The sequence below is a fragment of the Physeter macrocephalus genome, unplaced genomic scaffold (assembly GCF_002837175.3).
Source record: "Physeter macrocephalus isolate SW-GA unplaced genomic scaffold, ASM283717v5 random_455, whole genome shotgun sequence".
Lineage (NCBI taxonomy): Eukaryota > Metazoa > Chordata > Mammalia > Artiodactyla > Physeteridae > Physeter > Physeter macrocephalus.
Window position 1 is genome coordinate 21,041 of NW_021145741.1, and position 23,831 is coordinate 44,871.

The following is a 23,831-nucleotide window of genomic DNA, read 5'->3' on the forward strand; positions in this document are numbered from 1 at the left end:
GTGACCTTCTTCCTCCTTTCATTTCAAGAAAGGAAACTCGATTAGGCCATGGAAGAAGGCTGGGGGGAGGGAGAAACCCTAGCCTTCCACTAGCAGCACTGGCCTTCCACAAGCTCCCCTTCCCCTCCACTATCAGAGGCAACATCCAGGACCCAGGGTTTGGCTTTTTATTGACACAAACACAAAGGCAGCTTCGGTAACGGTAACGGTAACGGTAACGGGGTGGGTACACAAAAGTGAAAATCGCACTTCACACATTTAGGCCTCGTTCAGATGATGAAGAGGCTGAGCCCCTCCCCCCACCTCCCAAGGGCAGTGGCTTGGGCAATAACCCGCCCTAATTCCAGAACCCAGCACAGAGGGACTTAACACCCCTAGCCCCGGGAAGTCCCCACTTTGGTTCCAGTGGCCCAGGTCCTAAACCTCCGCTTTGACCCCCTGTTCCATCTCCCCACCCATGTAAACAAAGTCTGGGGCTGAGTCTGAAAAGCTGCCTCCCTGCTCTGAGGAGACAGTGGGCCTCCGTGACTACATGGGGAGCGTGCTTCGATTTTTACTTTGGTCCCAGAACAAGAGACAGATGATGGCATTGCCTCTCAGAGCTCTGGCTGGTAAGTGCCACACTTAGCTGCAAGGCTGAGAAAGCTTCCCCGCCTCCTTCGCCTCAACCACCATAGAGAAATGACAGCCCCAGAGACAGGACATGGCACAGGCCCCCGGAGGCTAGGGGCTGGCCCCCCACACACCGGCACACACACAGATTTTTGGCAGTGCTATGGGACTGGGGAGCAGCGACACCCCAGCTCCAGCAGAACAAGGAAGGCACTGGGGAGGACGGGGGGAGGAGGTGTGAGGCAGGGACCCCTACACACACGAGCAAGCTTTCCATTGCTAAGGCACTGAGAACAAATCCAGAGAACTCAGTGAAGGGGGGGGAGGGGGCTCCGTGTCCCTCCCGTAGAGTGGTGACCTAGGGGAGCAGGTCTGACTCCCGCCCCTGCTGGAAGAGGCACCCCTGGTGGAGAGTGGCAGAACCCCTGGAGGTGGGGGAAGCCCGATTGTGCTCGAGAAATTGGGGACAAGAGGACGAGGCCTTACAACAAGGGGGGCGCTGGCTGGCCCGGGTTGAAGGGACACTAGGGCGACACAGGGACATGCTGGATTCACACAGATTGGCCCCATATCCTGAGCTGGCATTTCGATTCTTTGGGGAGGTGTGGGGCAGGGGCAGGAGGGGAGACGAGGCGGAGGCGGAAGCACAGGGAACAGGACGGGGAGGGATTGGCTAACCTTGGCACAAAAGCAGCACAGCGAGGCCCGGGGAAAGGGTGGGGGCAGGAAGCGGCCGGCCTCCCTCTGACCCTCCCTGTCCCCTTGGCAGGGCCCAGACATCCAAGTGGTCACTCCCCAACCTCTTCAGAGGGCAGGAAGCGGGGAGGGGGAAGCCCTGACTAAAGAGAAAGAACAGGGCAGGGGAGAGGACATCACCGCAGAGACCTTGGGGGAAAAGAGGGCAGCGCGTTGTGATAGAGGATGAACCGCGAGGGTCTGGTGGCCAACAGCACGTGGCTTCCCAGCTTCTCTCCTCCCCGGGCCCTGAGGGTCTCCCAGCCCCCTGCCTAGTTCTCCTTCTCCGGCCCAGGCACCAGGAGGACTTTGCCCACGTTCCTCTTCTCCTGCATCTGCCTCATGGCATCCGCCACCTGGAGAGGAAGACAAGACTCTGCTCCCACCGCCATTCGGCCCGTCCAGGGAGCCGGCCTAAAGGAGTCAGCCCTCCTCCTCCCAGGACTCCTCCCCTAGGGACCCCAGCCTTCACGGGTCCTACCCAGGCCCTCCCTGCAGGGCCATCACACTCACCTTCTCGAAGGGCCACACGGAGTCGATGTGGGGTTTGATGTGGCCCTGGTTGTACAGAGCCACGAGGCGGGTCACCACACCGCTGACCAGCTCCACCTCGCCCTCCAGGTAGCCCAGGTGGAAGCCACACACGGCTCGGTTGGCCGGCAGCAGCTGCAGAGCTGTCACGCTGAACTGATTCCACCATGTGCGCGCCACGGCCATCAGGTTCCGCTTGGGGCCCGTTAGCAAGTTGGCCATTCCTGAGGGACGAGGAGACACAGCCTGTGAATCCAGGTGCCAGGCACATCCCCGTGTGTCTGGATCCAAGCTCATCTGCCCCCTGCGGGCCCCTTACAATTATCCATACCGGCGCCCGGGAGTGACAGGAGAACCTCCCACCTGCTGGCTACCTGGCCCAGATGGACTCTAGCCGACTCAAAGATTGCTCTAAGCTTTATATATTTGTTTATTTTGGGTGTGAAGTAGTTTTTTAAATGGAAATGCAACTTGCCCAAGAAGCCCAGGAGTAGGACAGAGGAAGGCAGACTGGTTGATACTGCATCAGGAATAATCCCCAAACAAGAACACAGAAAGAACACAGAATTTGCTATGACTCATGAACGAGAAGGACAGTAGCTACACCCAGGAGGGAGCAATCTGAATGCAATATCCAGCACCATCCTAACTGTGATGCTTCCTACAGAGCACCGGAGTCTCTGTCCCTTCTGCATTCAAAAGCCCCGGGCCCCTATATCCTACCCCTCAGACCCCACCCTGCTTCCCCTCACTCCCCCTCCAGCCCCGGCCCACAAACTCACCATAAGTGACTACTTTGCCCATGGGTTTGAGGAGGTTGTAGCCCTTGGCCGTATCTGACCCACCCAGAGGGTCCAGGACGATGTCCACTCCTGTCACAAAGTAGGGAGCCCAGGAACAGCATTAGGATCCATAGATCTGGAGACCCCCCTCCCTGTCCCATGCCATCCTACCCCTTCCCACTCCCTGACCCCACCTTTGGGAGAGATCTTCCTGATCTCCTCTACGTAGTCAGTCGTGTGGTAGTCGATGGGGTGTGTGACTCCGCTCTCCTTCAGCACCTCATGCTTGCTGGCTGAGGCCGTTCCGAACACCGTCACATTCTCTACTGTATGGCACAGCTGCAAGGCAGCCATACCCACACCCCCTAAAGCAAGACACTTTCATAAGGAGGGGATATAGAGTCGTCCAGCCACCACTCTCCATTCTCACCTCTCAAGGATCCAGCCCATCATCTTCATTTTGCCTGGGCTCATCTGAGGCTTTTTCCCATCATCCCATGTCTAATTTCCAAGATTGAGAATTGGGGGGAGGGTGGCTGGCAAGGAGGGGGTGCTGGGCAAGGGCACGTTGCTATGGATAGCACACCAGGCTGGACCTGGTGCCTGAATGTTACCATGGCAACAACACTGCAGAGGCCTCTGGGCACCATAGGCCGAGGCAGCTAGTGTTGCCATGACAACAGTCCAGACAAGCAGCAGGGAAGAGTCCTGGAAGGAGATCTGGGTGGGGTAAGGAAAGGGGATAAATGGAGGGTGCCTGTCACCTGCAGCCATGTGTACCAAGACGCTGTGGCCAGGCCGTAGGTTGCCAAAGTCAAAGAGGACCATGTAGGCTGTGATGTAATTGACCAGCAAGGCAGCAGCTTCTTCAAAGGTCATGGCCTCAGGCATTAGGAAGGTCTGGGCCGAAGGCACAGTCACCTCCTCCTGCCACATGCCTGACCGGATCAACACCATCACCCGGTCCCCTACCTTGAAGAATGGAAAAAGAAACTGAATCACTTTGCTGTACAGCAGAAACTAACACAACATTGCAGATCAACTATACTTTAATTAAAAAAAAAAAAAAAAAAAAGAATGGAAAAAGAGCATCATTCATTCACTCATTCATTCACCCACTGGTAATTTATGACCTTCTACTATGCACAAGGCCCTCTTCCTGGCAATGAAGTAATAGTACAAGCAGCAGCAGTACTCGTGGTAATGGTTATAATAATAACAATAGTAATAATAATATCATCAATAACAACTTATCCTTATTGACTGCTTACCAACGGCCAGGCCCTATTGTAAGTGCTCTACATATAAAACTCAATCCTCACGTCAGCCCCCTGAGGAAGATACTATCCTTATCTCCATTTTACAGATCTTACACTTTATTATTGTGTAAGATCCCTGAATGCAAGAAGCTTACAGTTAGGGCAGCATGAAATATTGGTGACGAGACCAAACTGCTTTGGTTTAAAAAAAAAAATGGGCTCCACTGTTTACTGACACTATGACCTTGGGCAAATAAAAATTATCTAACCTTTTTGAGTCCCAGTTTTCCTATCTGTAAAACAGGGCAGTTAATGAGGATTAAGTAGCAAAATATCATTCAGTGGTTTTTAGCCTAATGTCTGACACACAGTAAGAACTTCGTAGTGTTAGCTAATAATAAGGACAACAATGATGACAATATCAGAAGCAAGGAGGGGAGGTCACCAATCCATTAACTGAAGGAAGAGGGCCGTATGCTGTAAGGGCCACACCGAAGCGCAGGTAAAGGTCTCTGAGCCGTTAGGGCTGTTACCTCAGGAGAAGTATCTGAGCCGCCACTGGGGGCTAAGAAAGAAGCTTCACCCAGAGACTGGGGGTAGGAGTGATGGCCAAGGAGAGCCACACAATCCCACCTACCAGGAAAAGGCATCCCCCCTCCCCTTCCCCACACCCTCAGCCACATGCACAAGAGCCTCCTTGCAGGAGGGAAAGGGAGCAAAGGAAACAGAACCTTCCCCTCCAGTTTAACAACTGGGGTCAAGGGGAGTACAGGGGAAAGGGGGCAGTCTCCGGAGGAAGGCCTCTCATGGTCCTCTGAAGAGCATGGAGAGGGAGGTGTGGGTGCTGTTCCAGGACAATCAGTCTGTCTGGGTCCCTGCCAAGAATGATGGGAATTCTGTACATTAACGAGACTCGGGATCCATGGGGCAGGGGGATGGGACTCCCACACATACCCTTTTTCATGTCCACACTCCACTGAGGAGGAGTACTGAGGACAGAGTAGTACCTTTCTCTGCAAGCACTGGCCTGAGATGAGGTCTGAGGAATGGAAGCATCCCACCCCGGGACTCAGGACTAGCAGACTCAGAAATAACCCAGGAGAGCGGGGGAAAGTGTAGTGGTCAGTCCAGGTGGTGGCCAGTCGCAGATTTGGCCCAGAACAAGGTCCACTTATCCAGGCTAATGCTCACCCCTCAGCCCATTACAGGGCAGGCCCATGACCCTTCCCCAGCCCAGATATCAGGAGGGAGGGAGGGCTCTCCCCTCCGAATCCGGCCTCTTACATCATATTCTTACCCTGGACAGGATATCCTGTATTTACGAAGCGGAAAGTGTGGGGAAAAGAGGTTAGGTGGTTGGCCTTCAGCAGTAACATGAACTATTACTCCCCCAACCAAAAAAAAAAAAAAAATTCTTAGCACCTTCTTAGAGTAGGATTATTTAGAAGTCAGTGGAAAGGGTGGGGCCAGAGTTGACCCCACGGAGAAGCCCTTTAAGGAGGAAGGAGACGTATGCCTGTACAATAAATCCAAAAATTCCAGCTCTGAGCTCTGGGACCCGCAGGTCTGGCAAGAAGAAAGTCTGCATTTGATGAGTCTCTCTCGCAGGGGCCAGATTTGAAAAGAAACCCCTAAACAAATGACGTGCAAAGGCCTCACCCCAAGTCTCTCAAAAAGTTGGCCATTTGAAACTCTCCGGTGCCTGGGGCTGTCGCCAAGATTAATGATAAACAAAAAGGAGTCACAGACCGGCAGAGCTGGGCCAACCTGCTCACGGTGCCACACCCCCCTCCCCAGTCCAAATGGGCACCGGCCCGGTTTCTGAGTAGAGGGTCCTCTACGAGAAGACAGAGGTGGGTTCCGCCCAAAGTTCCCAAGGGCATCCCGGGGTCGTGGTCCGCTGGCTGAGTCACCGGAGGAGGAGATAGTGCAGTCACGGGAGACAGAGAGCCCAAGACAAAGATCCAGACACCCAATCTCGCCCCCCCCCCCCCCCCCCCCCCCCCCCCCCCCCCCCCCCCCCCCCCCCCCCCCCCCCCCCCCCCCCCCCCCCCCCCCCCCCCTCCCCCCCCCCCCCCCCAAGGGCATCCCGGGGTCGTGGTCCGCTGGCTGAGTCACCGGAGGAGGAGATAGTGCAGTCACGGGAGACAGAGAGCCCAAGACAAAGATCCAGACACCCAATCTCGCCCCCCACCCCACCCCGTCCCCACTCCCACCCCCACCCCCACCCCCGATCAGACTGGCAGTATAAAGCCGGTGCGCGGGAGGAGGGGGTGGCCGACTCCCTCTCCTCCATGATGGGCGTGCCTGTCTCTAAGGCCCTGCTCTGGGAGGGGCCGCCTCACACCCCCACAGACCACGGGGCTGCATGTGACTAGGGCTCTGGCACGGCCCTGCGCCCCCGCCCAACCCCGACTACATAGCTCTTCACGCTCCCTCGCGGGAAAAAGGTACCGACCGTCACTCAGAGTCACAGACCACAATTACCCGCAGAGTGTTTAGTGGGCAGGGGTACAGGATAGGTTTCACGGGTGGTGGGAGGGGGCCCTAAAGGTCATTGTGCGCATGCGCATAGGCTCCTTATTGTTTCCCCACCCACCCAGCACCAGCACCGTTTCGGGGCGGCGGCCACAATTAAAATGTTTGGGGAGGGGGCAATTACTTCATCTCAACCTCCCACCCCCAAATATAAATCCAGTTCTCCAGGAGCTTCAGAGCACAGGCTCCTTTCCTACGTCTTCCATGCCCGTCTACCCGGGTTCGTGCCAGTTTCGCCCCGCTCTGCCACACCTATGGCGCCCGCCCACTCGTGCCCCACTGCCCCATGGCCCGCGCAGCCTCTCCCTGCCCTGCCGTGCACTGGCCCGCTCACCTTGCGGTCGTTAACTCCCTCTCCCACAGCGATCACCACGCCCGCGCCCTCCATGCCGGGAGTGAGGGGCAGCGGCGGCAGCCGGTCGTACAGCCCCTGCCGGGCCATAAGGTCTGAGAAGTTGAGCCCGCAGGCCTTGACACGCAGCGTCAGCTGGCCGGTCCCGGGGGCCGGGGGAGCGGCCGGCCGGGTCTGCAACTTCACCTTGTCGTAGCCACCGAAGCCGGTGAGCACCAGGCAGCGCAGCGGCGGCGGCGAAGGGGCGACGGGCCCCTCGGAGGCCGCGGGTGGCTGGGCGTCGCCGGCTGCCTCCGCCTTCAGGAGCTGCGAAGAGGCATCTTCTCCAGCCCCTGCCTCGGCCGCCGCCACCACCACGGTGGCCGCCTCGGCTACCTCCGTCTCGGCGGACATGGCTGGGACGCTCGACGTGCGCGCACAGCTGGACCGAGAGTGCACCGCTGGGGAAGGCGGGGCGCGAGTCAGGACTTGCTAAGGCTGCGGACTCGGAGTGGGCGGGGCGGGGCGCCGGGACGGGGGCGGGGCCTCGAGCGCGGACTTAAAGGGCCAGGACCACCGTGCAGGTGCGGCGCGAGCGCGAGAAGTGGAGAGGAGGCGCTTATTGGGTACGGGCCCACCTGAGGTCCTTCTTGGGATCATGAAGACTGCGAGTTAATTTACTTATTTATTCATAATAATTAAGCTAAAAATATATTAAGGGACAGTCTGAAGGACGATCCCCAAACCTGAGCTTACATCAGATGTGGGGAGCCAGCCACCTGTGGAGCGGAACCCAACCGAGTTGTTCCTCAGGCTCTGACACGACCCATATGAGACCCATTCTTTGCTTGCAGTGGCAAACTTGGAGCAGGGTGACCGAGCCATCTGACTTTGTTAAAACTCTGTGCTTCAATTGTCCTTTCTGTAAAATGGTGACGGTGTTGCTTGCTCTAGTTAATCTTTACAGGGTAAAGATGAAATTAAATCGAGTATCCTCTATCTAAAGAAGCGCTTTTAAACGGTAAAACATGCCATGCAAATGCAAAACAGAGGTTTGATTATTGTTAGACTCCGAATCAAGCCTGAGATGATTTTAGAGCTTGTCTCTGGCTCCAGCAGGGCTGTCACCCTGAGCAGTCCTATCTTCCTCTTCTTTGTCCCCGTCTTCGTCTCCCCGAAGCATCCACCAGAGGACGCAGCTTCCCCAAAACTTTCCACCCTGCGCTTGGCTGGAGGAACTCAGTCCTTGCTTCCCTGCTCGCCCGCGGTTAAATCACCGCAGCCCCAGGCCAGGCCGTCCGTTGCCATGGGAACGGAAAGCCAGGGCGTCACCATTGTCCGGGTGGGTGTGTTGGAGTCCTTGCCTGTACATCCCCAAGACTCCCTGCCGGGACTTTAGAGTGGGGGAGGGAGACCGAACCAAAAAGCCGCCCTTTATCCCCCCTACCTTCTCGCGCCCCCTTCTGTTCAGAAAGTGGATGGCTTCCCCCGCCCGTGTCCGCACTAGCACACCGGCGTTCACGCGTGGTACGCAGAAGGCCCAAGCCTCGCGCTTGTGCAGCTCCCACCCTACCCCTCAGAACTTTCCCCGAACTCTGCCCCTCCCCAAACCCTAAGGAAGTCAACTCAGTCAAATAACCCGGTCCAGCACGTCCCAAACCCGCAGGGGCCCGTTAGACCACACCCGCGCGCTAGAACCCTTCTCCTGGGCCCCTGTTTCCCCAGGGCTCCGCCCCGCTCCTCTGGGCCCCGCCCCCAGGCAGCGCGGGGCGGGAGGCGGGGCCGGGGGCGCGGCCGACGGGCTGGGGGCGGGGCGCAGGGGGGGCCGCGGCCCCGGGCGGGGGCTCGGCGCGGGCCCGAGAGATGCCGGTGTCGGCGGCCCGAGCGGCTGCAGCTGCAGCGGCGGGGGAGGCGGCAGCGGAGCCTGGGAGGGGGGCTGCGCGGGGGGCCGGCGCGTAGCCGGGACTATGGAGGGGCAGAGCGGCCGCTGCAAGATCGTGGTGGTGGGGGATGCGGAGTGCGGCAAGACGGCGCTGCTGCAGGTGTTCGCCAAGGACGCCTACCCCGGGGTGAGGAACCGGCGTCTTGGGAGGGGGGCGCTGAGGCCGCGGGGGTGGGTGACTGGGGCCTGGGGGACGGACGGAAATGGGTGCTGGGATAACCAGGGATCAGAGAGAGGGGCTTGGAGGACTGGGGAAAGCGTTGGGGTTTCTGAAAGGACTGCAGAGGTTTGGGGTGGGAGGCATTGGGGAGCAGGGTGAGATGAATGGGGTTTGGGAGAACCGGAGGATCCCGGAGGGGGCGCTAGGGGAATGTCGGGGGTCCTGGGCATTGGAGAGGGGAAGAACTCGGGCCTGAAAGGACCGGGAGGGGGTCCGGGAGCCTAGCAGAGATTCCGCTGAGGCAGCCGCTCCCGGGATCTCCCCTTTGCCCAACACCGGACCAACTTGTGTCCTCGGGCTGGGCTGCACGGGGTGTGGGAATGAGGAGGGCATTTGTCTGGGGTGAGGACTGGAGGATCTCATCTTGAGCCATTCGTGTCTGCAGAGTTATGTCCCCACCGTGTTTGAGAACTACACCGCGAGCTTTGAGATCGACAAGCGCCGCATTGAGCTCAACATGTGGGACACTTCAGGTAGCCAAGTCCCTCGGGGTCACCCTGACTTCCAAGGCCCCCACCCTGCTCCCTCCCTGGGCTAGACCCTTAGGCTCCAAGTCAACCCAGCCCATCCATCCTATTCCAGGAGGAAGGAAAATTAATTTTCTGCTTAAAGCCAGGAAAACTAGGCAGAGCTTTCGGAGACACATAGAAACCTTGTCCTGAAGGAGAAAGCCCAGTATCCCATCTCCTCAGCTCGATCCTGCATACCTGGGAAAGTTGGGAAGGGATGGTTTTTATTTTGGAACATGTTTCTTAGGAGATAGGGCTGGGTTTAGGAAAGACATTTAGAATTTCTTTCGGGGGCAGGAAACTGCTTCTCTAGACTGAACTATAGAAATCTGAGATCAAGTCCCGGGAAGGGGGGAGGGCTCTGCCCCTGTCCCTTCCCCTACAAAAAGGGAGGGGTTTTTTGTTTTGTTTTAAATTTTTACTTGGCTCCCCTGGAGAGCTTTAGAGGATGTCTGTCAAAGCCCAGAAAGCACATGCAAAATTTTGTGAGAATGTTGAGAGATTTCATGAGCTTCTCAAAGACTCAGAAAAGATTAAGAATGATTACTTTTAGAGAACCCCCTAGGGAAGTGGAGAGCTGTTTTCTGCCATCTAACCTCCCCTCTGTCTACTCTCTTCCTTGGAGAAACACAGACTCCTTCTTGATGGGTATTAATACCTGCTCTTTTCCATTCTCTGCCCAGAATCCCTTGACCAGGATTGCTAAGGTCTCCCATTCCCTTCCAGGCCTTCCGCACACTCAGGACCCTCGTCTGTCCCCTCCCTCCCTGTCTTCTCTCAGGTTCCTCTTACTATGATAACGTCCGGCCTCTGGCCTATCCTGATTCGGATGCTGTGCTCATCTGCTTCGACATTAGCCGACCAGAAACACTGGACAGTGTCCTCAAGAAGGTGGGAGCCTAGGGAAGCAGGACAGCTAGACTGAGGGGGGACCAGAAAACACATGAGCCAGGAGGAGGGAATTACAGCTGAGCATGGCCGTCAGGGAGAGTGTGTGTGAAGCTCTCACCCTTCCCAATCCCCCCCTGACTTCCTGGAAATCAGTCCTCAGAGCTGGATATGGCATCTGGGGGAGATGGGGGACAACCGGGAGAAGTACTCAAGGGACTTCTTGTCCACCATCCCCATCTTCTTGGGTGTGGGAACCCCAGATGGAGAGGATAGGAATGCTGCTGCTGGAGCTCAGGAAAGCCCTGTGGTCTCCTCTCCAGGCCCCTATCTCCATGAGAAAAGCCCATGGTGAATGGACAGAAGTCGGCTAAGGCAGCCCCAGTTCCCAGTGAGGGGAAGGGAGGGCGGGATTGGTCTGTTCCCACGAGCAAATTTGGGAAAGGGGGTGGCAGACGCTTCATGGCCACTGAGGTAGAAGCAGGGCCCCCCCCCCGCCCTGTCCTCCCTTCCCTTCTCCCACACCGTTCCTGCTTTCAGCCCAAGCCCACCACTCTCACCTCCTTGCTTACTTACATGGGAGAGCCCAGAGAGGTGCATGGTTTCTGCATGATGTGAGCAAGGATTCACCCTGTGCCACCTTCTACCCCTGCATAACTCTGTTTTCTTCCTCCAAATAGTGGCAAGGGGAGACTCAGGAGTTTTGCCCCAATGCCAAGGTTGTGCTGGTTGGCTGTAAACTAGACATGCGGACCGACCTGGCCACACTGAGGGAGCTGTCCAAGCAGAGGCTTATCCCTGTTACACATGAACAGGTGGGACCCTTGATCCCTGACCTAGTCCCAGCCTAGACCTCTCACCTCTGCCCCTCTCAGCCTCTGATTTGAAAACACCCTATTTGGCTAATCCCTTGCCCTGGCCTCTGACCTGATCCCTTGACACCCACGCCCCACCCCCCCCTCAGCTTCCCTGCCCCTTGCTGAGCTGCAGGCTAAGCCCTGTAACTCTCTCCACTCACTCCATCCTTCCAGGGCACTGTGCTGGCCAAGCAGGTGGGGGCCGTGTCCTACGTGGAGTGCTCCTCCCGGTCCTCTGAGCGCAGCGTCAGAGATGTCTTCCACGTGGCCACAGTGGCCTCCCTCGGCCGGGGCCATAGGCAGCTGCGCCGTACTGACTCACGCCGGGGACTTCAGCGATCTACTCAGCTGGCAGGACGGCCGGACCGGGGGAACGGGAATGGGACCGGAAACGAGGGCGAGATACAGAAGGATAGAGCCAAGAGCTGCAACCTCATGTGAAGGGCCCCGTGGGCAGACTGTGAGGAGGGGAGGTGTCGGCACAGTTGTCCCCCTGCTGGCCCCCGGCCTCCTGACCTCCTGACTCTGGCTGGGACTTTAGGGTGGGCGAGTGAGCAGTTCTCCTGGGCGGGGAAGCTGGAGGCAGAGGGTACCGCCATTCCCCACATCTTCATTCAGCTCCTCTCCAAGGCAAGTTGAGGGAGCTAGCAGAACAGGCATCTGGGCTGGGAGCTGGGATGGGGCCAGGGGGTTGGGGAAGCTGGCATCAAGCAGTGACCTTGGTTGAGTCTCAGTATATGAAGGGTGCCTTCCCTCCCCACCTTCAGTTCCCATATCCTGGTCCTGGCTTCCTTCCCCAAGGAAAGTGTCCATTCTCTGAACTTCCCTCTTCCTCTCCTCTCACTTCTACAGCTGTTCTCACTCATCCTAACCTCCAGGCAACATGCACTAAATTAAAAAGCAAGTGAGAAGCCTCTCCTCCGATTTACCCACCAGTCTTAGCTCCCTCCCTCCCTTCCCCCAAGAGTCCCCAAATAAAGCCCATGTCCATGGAGAACGACTGTGGCTTTAGTTTTGTTGCTTTCTAAAAAAACCAATCTACCAGTCTCTAGCAGCAGGCAGGAAAGTTAGACTTCAGTAAGAACTTCCCTGTCGATGCCCACAGATGGAACAGAGGAAAAAGCTATGCGTTGGATCAGTAGTGTCCTTTTAGGAGCCAGAGGTGGGAGAGAGAGATATCTTGGGAATATTCATGTCAGTTAATGAGCCAGACAATCCTAAAGCCGTTAGGGGGTTTTAAAGTGGACTGATGTGCAATGCGTTACTCAGCCCAACTGGGGCCCCCTGCTAACGTGGGAAGGGTCCTGCTGAAGTGGTCCAGGCCCCTTGCTCACCACGTCCAGCCCCAACTTGGAATCTGCTGGTGCCCTGGGAGCTGTGGGTGTAGGGAGGGCCTCAAAAGCCTCCACATCAGGGTGACCCTGCACAGAGTGGTTTCCCAAGGGAACAGTAGTTTGATTCTGGGGTCTCCTTGGAGGCTGGGGCAGGGGCTCTCTCCCTCTTTCCATCCTGAGCTCCTTGATGATTTTGGAGGGAACACAAGATGTGAGTTGAGGGTCACACCTCCCCAACCCCCTACAGAAGGGAAGACGGTGGAGGGGCCAGCCAGAGCGCTTGTTGTCAGGAAAGACAGTGCTGGTCTGTTTTCTCCAGAGTCTGGTTTCACATTGTCCTGTATTCCCTCCCTGGCTCTGATCCCACTGGCCTCTTTTCGGTGACATTCTCCCCCAGGAACCATCCATGGCTCTCCCCTCCCCCAGCCCCAGCCAGTTCTTCAGACACACTCTGAGAGGGAACACAGACCTTACCCTCCCATCTGCTGGGATCCCCACCTAATTCACAGCCCATCTTTCCCTCATTCATTCAGCAAATGTGTACCGAGCACCAACTGTGTGCCAGACACTGGCTTGGGATTCTGAAAGGACCAGTCTCTGTGCTCTGGAGGCCAGCCCGGTGGGGAAGAGAGGTACCCCAGGTGTGATGGTTCCTTGGTTGTGGAAACTCCTTACAGCCTCAGAAGCCCATCCTCTGAGCCAGGTCCTTGAGGGCTGAAGAGGAGTTTGCCAGGCAGGGAAGGGGTAGGAAAGGCACTCTGAGCAGAGGGTACAGCATGTGCAAACACGTGGAGATGAGGAAGAGCATGGCACGACTGGGGCTGCCATGGCAGGGAGGGTGGAAGACAAGGCTAGGAAGGTACAGGGAGCCCGCTGCAGGGCCCACAAAGGAACCAGGGCTTCATTCTGAGGATGTGAGGAAGCATGAGGGATTTCAAGCAGAGAATGAAGGGACCAGATTTGGTTTTTGGATAGATGGTTATCTGGATGAGGTGATGGGGGGCTGGGGTGGGGGTGGGGTGGGGTGCGCAGGGAGGGCGTCTAGGGGGTTTGGCTCTGTGATGTGTCATTTAAAATAGCTTCTCCCTCAGGACTTCCCTGGCGGTTCAGTGGTTAAGACTCTGCGCTTCCACCGCAGGGGGCACGGGTTCAGTCCCTGGTCAGGTAACTAAGATCCTGCATGCCAGGCAGTGTGGCCAAAAAATAAATAAACAAATAAAATAGCTTCTCCCTTCCCTATGCCAGGGTCCAGTCTTGAGAGGAAAGGAAATCCCCACCCACTCCTGGCTCATCAAACACTCCTTATCCTCCCTCTTCCTCCAAGTCCCTGTCCTGGTCCATCTCAGCCAATCTCCTCAAGGATTCTGGGACAGCTTCAAGGGCACCGGGCACCCTACCCTCTTAAACTGAGACCTGGTTAGGGGCTGACTCCAAGATCCTCTGCAAGGACACTGAGTCCTGGATTGAGGGTGCTGGAGAGCGCTGGGGCTCAGCTAGGTGGATCTCAGTCTGGTCCCAGAAGCCTGACCCTTCCCCCACACAGGGGCCTGACATACCACTGTCTTGGGATTTTTGTCTGTGGCTTCTCATCTCCACTTTGGACTTCGGTACAAACCAGGCTCAAAGTACGGAGTGTTTGCACCTCCTCTCTTCTCCCAACCTCCCTCTCCTGCCATGCTCAGGGAATGCAAACACGTTTCAATATTTGCCTAAAACAAAAATAATTAGGAAGATAAATCAGCTGGAGGAACCCCCAAAGTTTAATACATTTCCAGTACCACCGGGAACAGATTTTGGTCCCCTCTGCAGGTCTGGGTTGCCAGACGTTTTATTTCCACAGAGGGGGCTGTGCCTCTGGGCTGAGGAGCCCAGAGGGTTGAGAGGAGGGAATGGGGCTGTTCCTAGATCCTCAGAGGCCCCCGCAGGCTGGAAGGAGGGGACTGTCCGCCACCCCACCCCAGATGCAGGAGTCAGACCCAGCTTCCTCCTCTGCAGCTGTTTCCCCCACAAATTGGACACCCCTTTGGGAAACAATGTAGCCTCGTTATTCATTTAATGAAATAAACAACTAATCACATTGTGATGCTGCCAGTGTTTCTTAACCTCAGCAATCAGCCTGCCCTGGAGGGAGGAGGGGGAAGGAAGGAATGGGGTAGGGGCGGGGACTTGGTCTAACACCTGAAATGCTTCAGCTGACAGAGGGTCATCCCCCTTATGACTCCAGCCTTTGCAGGAGGGACAGTCATGAAAAGCGCTTGATATTTGGAGGCAGAGGTCCGAGGGCCTGGGTCCTAGCTCTGCTGCTTCCTCCCTGGGGAGCCTTTAGTGAGGCCCTGCAGGCGTCTGAACCTCAGTTTTCACACTTGGAAAAGGGAGCTGATTTCCACATCTGCCTCGCTGTGTTGCTGAGGAGGATTCAGAGAGGAGAAAGGATGTAGAAAAGTTGTTTGACCCTTTAAAGGGGGCTGAACTAATATCGACCTTTATTCTTTACAACTCGCACATCCAGGCTTGAATGCCTCTGAACTGGGCCTGATGAAATAAGGAAAGGCTTCTTGGAGAGGGCCTCTTGTGCTGGGATTCAGACTGGAGGAAGGCTAGAAGACAGGAAGGGGCAGGTCAAGTGTCTCGTCCCCATACCTATCCTGAGGGCTAGAGAGAGAGGTCTAGTGACTCCTCCAAAGGACAACCTCTGGTCCCCATTTTTCTGAACTCCCTCCATTACCTTTTCTGAAGTCTGGGTGAGGGCAGCAGGTTGCCATAGTGACCCCACTCCAGATACACGCAGACTGGTCCTGCAGGCTGAGGGAGGGGGGGGGGAGGGGTCAGGTCCCGCGGGTTCCCAGTGGACACCAGGACCCTGGCAGGCAGTCCTGGTACAGCTGTCCCCTACACTACTCTCTCTTCCCCAGGAAAGGGGTTCAGCTCTTCTGAGTATACCCCCCTCCCTCTCTGCCAACAAAGGAGTTTCTTCTACACAGTGCAGCCCCTCTCCCCCCTTTCCCCCTTTCAGCTGGGTTCCCAGGTCTCTCTCCATTTCTAGCCAATCCCCTACTCCCTCTCCTCAAGGCTGGGGGTGAGGGTCAGAGAGAGGGGAGGCACCAGGACCAGGCATGTGGGGTGATTCCCAAGCAGCTACCCCCGCCAGCAGCCAAAGAGACAAGAGGGACACGTACATAAGTGCCCCTCCCCCCAAGAAAATGCCTCTGCTGTTGACTCCTAAATAACAGATGTCTGTCTGCATATTAATGAGATTGGACGAATAATTGGTGAGTTTTTCATTCAGTGTCAGAATGAACCCAGAGGCCTTATGTTCATGCACACAGACACCCACTCACTGACTCTCCCCTTCCCCCAGAGCACAATGAGACAGAGGCAGTTGCTGGCAAGCTTGAACCACCAAGGGGAGGGGCAGACAGGGAAGTGGGAGGGGGCGTTAGCAGGAGGGAGACTGCCACCGTCTGGGTCTGTCAGGTTTCTCCCTCTTGACTGCTATCTCCCCAGTCCCCCACTCCCGCCAGGGGCAAAAGCTTGCATTTGTGAGATTTCACCACCATGCAGAAGGGGCCCAGAGGAAGGCGGGAGCCTGAAGGTAGGGAGGGGGGAGGCAGGTGCTGCCCAGAGGGGAGCAACAAAGCAGTGGCCTCCTTCAACAAAGCAGTGGAGGTAACAACAAAGGTTGTTACCTCCCATGAGCCTGGAATCAGGGGGCCCTTACCCTGCTTAGCCCCTGTGCCAGGGTGTGAGGTGATTTTTGAGTCAGATAGCTGCCATCTGCCAGCTGGGTGCTCTTGTGCAAATTACCCAACCTCTCTGAGCCTCTCATTTTCCCCGTCTCCAAGAACACCACCTTGCAAGACTGAAAGGAAGAAACGAGATAAAATGTGTCACGTGTCTGTCTTAGTGCCTGGTTTACAATAGGCCCCCACACATATTTGTTTTCTCCCCACCTATCCCTAAAACACACCAAGACAGTTTCAAAATTGCTGCTTCTCCTGCCAGACACAGGCTCGTTAGGGCAGGGGCGAATTAGAAGTTTAGTTAATTATCCTGGCTGCCTAGAAACCTGGGGGTAAAGATACAGGGAGGAGCAGGAACAGAGAAAGAGATTAGATAGACACAGGAGAGAGAAGTGATGGAACCCAAGGCCTGGAACAGAAGGATAGACCACAGAGATACAGAGCCGCAAGCTGGGAATGGAGAAGGTACTGCAAGCAGTGGAGTGAGCCCTGAAATGAGAGTCTAGAATCCACACTGTAGATTCCAGAAGCCCTGGCTCCGCCATGCTCGCTGTTTGACCTTAGCAAGTCTCATCCCCTCTTAGCATTTTGGTCTCCTCATCTGTAAAATGAGGGGTTGATTTGCTCTCTGGGTCCCTTCTCACTGTGTGAGAACAGGAGTCCCAGTGGCAGTGGGTTGGTGGGGGGAGCAGGGGAGAGGAGGCGGGGTCGCCCCCCCACCCCCAGCAACTTACTATGGCCCATCGGTCACTCTTGCTCTGTGTCCTCCCTCCCTTGGTAAATAGATCTGCTGCGCCAGCAAACAACTGTCCATTGTGTCCTAATGAGGGACGAGCAGGGAAAACCAATCACTTATGATGCAAATGAGCGGCGGCTGCGGCCTCCTCGCTTTCACTGAGTGCCTCTCTTCAGCGCTGCCCCAGTTGGGCCTTTCTCCTTAGCCCCAGTTCCCATCTGGTCCTGGAGGAGGAGGGGGCAGGCCCAGACTGCCCTTCCCATTGTCGTTCATTGCCACTCCCGGCAAGGGGGCTCTACCCTCACAGCTTCCGCGAGGCCCAGCTTCTCTCCCCACCCCCAAAGAGCTCCCAGGGCAGCTCGGTTTTTGTTTTTAATTAAGGTGAAATTCACATAACATAAAATTAACCATTTTAAGGTGTACAGTTCCGTGGCATTTAGTGCATTCACTGTTGTGCAACCACCACCCCTCTGGGCGTGGGTGTCATGCCCCTCTGCCCATCTCCACACCCTACAAGCTCCAGTGGCACAGGGAAGCTGCGGAGGGTTAAAGGGTTAAGGAGTAATGGAGGATGGTGTTGGGCTAAAGGCTGAGAAAAGCCCAGAGCTGGCCTGGGGTGAAGAGGACAAGGCCTGCTCTTTAGAATGGAGCCCAGGGAGAAAGCTTGGGCTTTGGTGGGAAGGGAAAAGATCATCACTGCTTTCCCCAGCACAGCCCTGGGGCCACATCTTTAGGAAATGGCCTCTTGAATTGCTGTAGAGATTTTTTTTCCTTAATTTTTCTGACATTTGGTTGGAAACCAGAGGAGGTACCAGCACAAATCTTGGCTTCCATGGCTTTCTGAGCCTCTGGGCACTTGGGGATGGCCCCACCAGCAGGCGTCTCACCTTGGCAGCTGTGGAGCGCCGTGACACGGCCCCCAAAGCCCTTTGCCTCCAGGAGAGACCTCTCCTCACCAAGCCCCAGGCTTCACCAAGGGAAGATTTTCTACCCACTTGGCACTAGTTTATTGCAGAAGTCCTACAGCCTAACAGCTGGGAAGACCCACAGAAGTTGTAATTTGAGTTTCTCTTGCCATTTGGTTTTAGATTATTTTCAAAAGATGGCAAACATCTGCTTACCTGTGTGTCTGGTGTTACCTTTGGATTCACCTCTTTTTCCCTCTCTCCTAATCTGGGACATGTAGTAATGCTTTAAACAAACAAACAAAAAAAACCCACAAACACTCTTCTGGAATTAACCAGAGCCAACTGCTGCAGCATTGCAGAGAAAAAACTTTACAGGGTCACAAACTTTTTTTTATCTTCCCTGGCCCCTACCCCCACTCAACTGGAGTCCACACTCCCTCTCTCAGACAAGACACAGCCCAGACACCATAATGAGAGCATTTTCATCTGTGTTCTAATGAATAGGGAGTCCTGGGCTAGTCAGTTCCAGGTCTGCCATCAATTCACTGCGTGACCTTTGACCAGGCCCTGGACCTCAGTTTTGTTTTTGCTTTTGTTTTTTTTGCTGTGCGGCTCGGCTCGCGGGATCTTAGTTCCCCAAACAGGAACTGGACCCAGGCCCTCAGCAGTGGAAAGCATGCCAAGTCCCAACCACTGGACCGCCAGGGAATTCCCATGGACCTGTTTTATTACCTATAAAGTGGGGATAACAATCTCTACCCTAGCAAGGAGAGAGAAATAATGGTTGTGCCAGGGCTTTGAACTTGCAAAGAGATTATCATGAGCATCCTAATTATTTTTCCAGTGATGGCGGCATAGCAGTTTATCTATCTTGAGTATCTAGCCTGGAGGAGGCCCTGCTGGAGGACACATGGAGAGGGGAAACACCTTCTCTGTCTGCGTGGGTGTTGGTTTGATTCATCACAAAGCAGTAAGCTTCATGATAGGCAAAAGAGAATCAAGCAGGAAATCTGTAGGTGTGGGCTTAGAAGAGGAAGAGTGATTCTTGGACGTTTAGATCTCTCGTACTGGTTTTGGAGTAAATTTGGGTACTAGAAAAATGGGTGGGAGGGATTGAAGGGAATTAGCACTCTCAGTGGCAGAACGTGGCTTGTTTTCCAGGACTAGAGTTCTTGAGGGTGGGGCTAGCAGCTGGATAAGGCCTTTACTCAATGAGTCCATTCATTCATTCTTTAACTCTTACATTCAGCAAATATTCATTCGAGTACACAACAAGGTGTCTGCCAGGAACAGAGCTGGGTTATAACAAAGATAAAATGATACTAATCCTACCCATAAGGACCTTCTAGTCAAATGGAGACAATACAGTATATACAAAATAACTTACTGAGGGAAGAAAGTATCATAAATAAAGCAAAGCTTCTGGGATGCTCAGAGAGGGGAGAGTCTGGCCTGGAAGTGGGGAGGGCTCTGTGGAGGAGGTGGGCAGTATTTGGGCCTGCAGAGATGGCAGAGCAGGACTCACTGAGGACAGGACAGAGTGTGAGCAAAATCTGTGGGTCCCCATATCTGGTGGCCAGGGTGCCTGAAAGGAAACAGCAGGTGAGGCACTGGTGAGGATGGATTTCGGCTTAGAAGGGACAGCCTGAGGAGACTGGGTGGGTCAGAGAAATAGATCCTTAGAAGATTCTCCCAAATCTTCTTCTGGATCCTCCCCCTAATTCTGCTATTTGGGGGCTCTTAACTGGGACTTCTGGAATCTCCTGGCTTTTCACCTGGCCAAATCCTACCCAAGAGCCAGCTTGAGATGCTTTGCCCCTTATACTAAACCAGTGGTTCTCAAACTTGAGCTTGTTTCGGAATCACAGATTGTTGGCCCCATGTCCGGTTTCTGATTCAGTAGGTCTGAAGTGAGGCCCTGGAATTTGCTGTCTAACAAGTTCCTAGACTATGTCGTTAGCCCCCACTCCCACTCCCCATCAGGGGACCATGCTTTGAGAATCACTGCATTAAGCTGCATGTCAAAACCGCCTTAGCATTCTGGGTGCCGACACTAAGTCTCAAAGCTCTTGTTTGTTGGCCCCCATAATGTGGAGGCGTGAGGTGCCTCCACAGCAGGCAGAGCCCACCACACAGCCCACAAGGGGCTTCTGAACCAGAAGACACAATTCTGCAAGGGTTATCGGTGGCCTCCTTGCTCCACCCATTGAATAGTAAGCTCCTCCTCCCCCCCTTCCACAGCCCTAGCATACACAGAGTCCACTACGAAACCGGGCACATAGTGGCCCCCTCAGTCATTAACCTTGTTGTTATCACCTCCTAGGACTGGTTCCCAGCACAGTTTAGCCTCACACAAATCTTTGTTTGCATCAAAGTTTTGCCACCTCCTTTTGTGGTGTGATCTTGGGCAAGCTGCTTGACCTCTCAAAGTGCCATTTTCCTCATTGCTAAGTTGGGAATAGTGCCTGGCACTTAGGAGTGTGGCACATGACAGTCGCTTATGATTATTATTGTTGTTGCTCCTGAGAGCTGGCAAGATCGATAGTCCACAGACCCCATTTCTCTTCCCTTTTAATTGAGTCATCTCCCACCTGCCTCCTGTTTTGCCCTCCTTGGGCCTTTCCTGTCATCACTCGGTGTCTCCCTGCCTTTCTCCCTGCAGGCCAGCTTTCCCTTCTCCCCTCACAGGGCCTGCTGGTGGCCGACTCTCGCTGGGTAAGGATTGTCTGTACCTTGATCTCCATCAGTCAATAAAGGTAAATTACAAAATCATTTGTTTTACTTGTTCTCATTACCTGGAGGGCTGTCTGGAATTGCCTTTCTTTGGAAAGCCACATTTACATATCTCTATGCTGGAGTCAAAAGCTGCAGCTGTGGTTTCACTGCAATTTAAATATTAATAAAACCTCCTAAACATCTAGCTGTTGTTTTAAGCAGTCTGGCTCTTCTCCTAGGTTGCTAATATAATTTAATCTTTGTCCTTTGCTTTGTATTTGTTTAAAGAGCCATTCTGGAGTCAACTGGAGCTAGCTGCTGCAACTTTGTAGATAAGAACCACTCACCAGCGTGGGAACCTTAGTTTTCCTTAACAGGCCCAAGATCTTCCTAGAGACAAAAGAGTAGACAGTAGGTAACATTTTATACCAAGTAGCAGCCCCTTACACTAAGCCAGTGGTTCTCAAACCCGAGCTTGCTTCAGAATCACAGACTGCTGGGCTCTTCCCCTAGTTGTGATTCAGTAAGTCTGGAGTGAGGCCCTGGAATCTGCATATCTAACAGGTTTTGCCTGCCCGCCCCTGCACCCCATTCCCCATCAGGGGACCATGGTTTGAGAATCACTGTCCTAACCTGCATGTTAAACTGCCTTATCATTCTGGGTCCCTGAAACTAGGTCTCCAGAGCTCTTGTTTGCTGGCCCCCATAACGTGCAGGGAGTCTCTCTTGTTTTCCATTTCTTCTAGCCCCTCAAACCATTACTTAGATTTTCCTGATCGTTGAGACTCATTTCAGGATCTGCTTCCTCCTGCACCTCCCTAATCCCTGCTCTCCACAGTTCTCCTTAATTTTCTCTCCAGTTCTCCTTAATTTTCTGTTTGCCCAGATCCATTTCTTTAATTTTCTCCTTGGTATGGGCAGACTTAAAGCCTGTTGGAGGGAGCTAGGCATCCCTGAAGTACGGCACAGGGGCTTCTGGCTCAGCCATTTTACAGCCGTTGATAAGCAAGCTCCCACAGTCCCTGGCCAGTGAGCCCCATTCTCCCTCAGGTTCTGCGGGGAGATCTGCAGTTCCCCCTCACCCTGCCCTGCTCTCCTCACTGCCTGCCTCTGGGGTGCCCTTATCTGCTCCTCGCAGCCTTCACAGGATACACACTCTGGGCAGCCTGGCTCCTTCCACTCCAACCCCCCAACACTGATTCCTTTCTTCTTCCCCTGCACGTTTCTGAGCCCATACTTTGTGGATGATCCTGGTTGCATTTTTTGGGAGGGAGATAATCTATGAGCTCTTCCCTAGGCCCCCCTCCCTGCGCCTGCATGATAATCCCTCGCCTTCTCCTTCTTTCCAGCTTCTTTGCAGAAGTTCATTTCGTGAAATGAGATAAAGGCAGTACAGGAACTAGTTCCCAAAATGCAGCTGTGCCCAGAAAGGGCTGAAGACTGTGGGATGGAAAAGTGGGAGGATATCTTAAAGCCAGAGGTCAAAAAAGCAGGTAGCTTTACTCCATCTTCAGATAAGACTCTTAAGCTCTGCCAAGCATCCTGAGGCCAGGGCCAGAAGCTGACTTCCGGGAGAGGTTATGCAGAGCTGGAAAAACAGACTGGGTGGACATTTGTTGGGAGACCTTGAGAGACAATTACAGAAAACTTCTAAATGTGTCTTAGTCGTCTCTGCTTTCACCCAGGATTCCTGGGAAGGCAGGATGTACTACATAGATGTTGTTTTTTCTATTAACCCATCAGTGATGGGGGCAGCAGGATGAGGCCTAGCTTACCCCCAGGGTCCAGTAAGCCACGGCTTGTCACTGGAAATGAGACATTTTTGACCGAAGACTGGGAAGCACTTGCTTCTTGCCTGCCTTTATGGACTCCCTGCCAGGTGGACAGGAAGCTGGCGTGGGCCCGAGAGAGGTCACACAGTGGGCAAGGCTGAACTGGCAGGTCCTGACAGCTGAAAGATAAGAAACCCTAAGCTGGGAAGCTGGATGGGAGTGGACAAAACAAGTAGCCGTGATCCAAGCCTGTAAATCCCCTGCCTAGGGCTGCTTTCCCAGGGAGAGCTGCCACTTGGAGGCAGGAACTTTCTACCTCCTCCTACCACCGGCCATAAAGCCAGAGAGTGCTAGCTCCCCTCCCAGTCCGCTCCTCTCCCCAAATTCCCTTGAGGCTTGAACCAGTGCCTTCTGACCTGGGGTCAGTGACTGATGCAGGTGGAAAGCTGAATGATGGGATGGAAAGGGCATGGGTTCGGATCTTCGCATTGTCATTTATTAGCTGTGCAAACTCTGAGCAAAATCCTGTATTTCCAGTTCCTATTCTTCAAATGAGGTAACAAATACCCACTTCACAGAGTTGTGATGAAGACTAAATGAGATAAAAATGTAATAATGGCAGTTAGTTCCATTTTCTCTACTTCTCCCCTCATCTACCCACCACCCTCCTTACAAATAAGGCAGTATTGAATTGTGCAAGGATTTCATCCTCTTTGCCTCAAAGAGAATTCCAATCTCTGAACAGAGTAAAGACCAACAAAAGATGATACAGACTGTTATCAGTGGATTAAGCATGTTAAACAGGAGTGGTTGTCAGAATTCCAAAGACGTCCTCCCTAGATTTCTGGCCCCGGCATTATTCAATCAAACACTAAGCTAGGTAATGCTGTGAAGGGACTTTGCAACTGTAATTATGGTTCTGGACATCATGATAGGGAGATCACCCTGGATTACCTGGTGGGCACGATCTCACCACTTGAGCCCTTAACAACAGAAATTTCTTTGGCAAGAGTTAGAGATGAGGCAGAAGGGGAAGTCAGAGAGATTCCAAAAGTGAGACAGATTTGATCAGCCATTGCTGGCTTTGAAGATGGAGGTATGGGGTCATGAGTCCAGAATGTGGGTGGCCTCTAGAAGCTAAGGATGACCTCTGGCCGACAGCCAGCAAGGAAACAGAGAGCTTAGTCCTAGGAGTGCAAGGAACAATTCGGACAACATGAAATGAGCTTGGAAACAGATTCATCCCCAGAGCCTCCAAGAAGGAACACAGCCCTGCCCTGCTGGCACCTTGATTTTGGTCTTATGAGACCCGAAACAAAGAAACCAGTTGAGTCAACTTGGACTTCTGACCTACAGAACTGTGAGATAATAAATGGGTGTAGTTTTAAGCCACTAGATTTGTGACAATTTGTTATGGCAGCA

General features: G+C 54.3%; 2 protein-coding genes across 2 annotated transcripts; one reads left to right on the forward strand and one right to left on the reverse strand.

Annotated features, from left to right (window-relative positions):
• Window positions 1-153: 153 nt before the first annotated feature.
• VAT1 (vesicle amine transport 1) lies at window positions 154-7,291 on the reverse strand. The gene is made up of 6 exons (XM_024130121.1): window positions 6,792-7,291; window positions 3,425-3,632; window positions 2,855-3,025; window positions 2,661-2,750; window positions 1,861-2,102; window positions 154-1,703 (listed from the first exon to the last, which is right to left on the reverse strand). Exons 1-6 carry the CDS (start codon window positions 7,200-7,202, stop codon window positions 1,620-1,622), a joined length of 1,206 nt encoding a protein of 401 aa, XP_023985889.1. The 5' UTR covers window positions 7,203-7,291; the 3' UTR covers window positions 154-1,619.
• Window positions 7,292-8,606: 1,315 nt separating this feature from the next.
• On the forward strand, window positions 8,607-12,198 carry RND2 (Rho family GTPase 2). Its single transcript, XM_024130423.1, has 5 exons — window positions 8,607-8,857; window positions 9,336-9,423; window positions 10,241-10,350; window positions 11,028-11,162; window positions 11,379-12,198. The coding sequence occupies exons 1-5, from the start codon at window positions 8,756-8,758 to the stop codon at window positions 11,643-11,645; spliced, it is 702 nt and encodes a 233-aa protein (XP_023986191.1). The 5' UTR covers window positions 8,607-8,755; the 3' UTR covers window positions 11,646-12,198.
• Window positions 12,199-23,831: the final 11,633 nt, after the last annotated feature.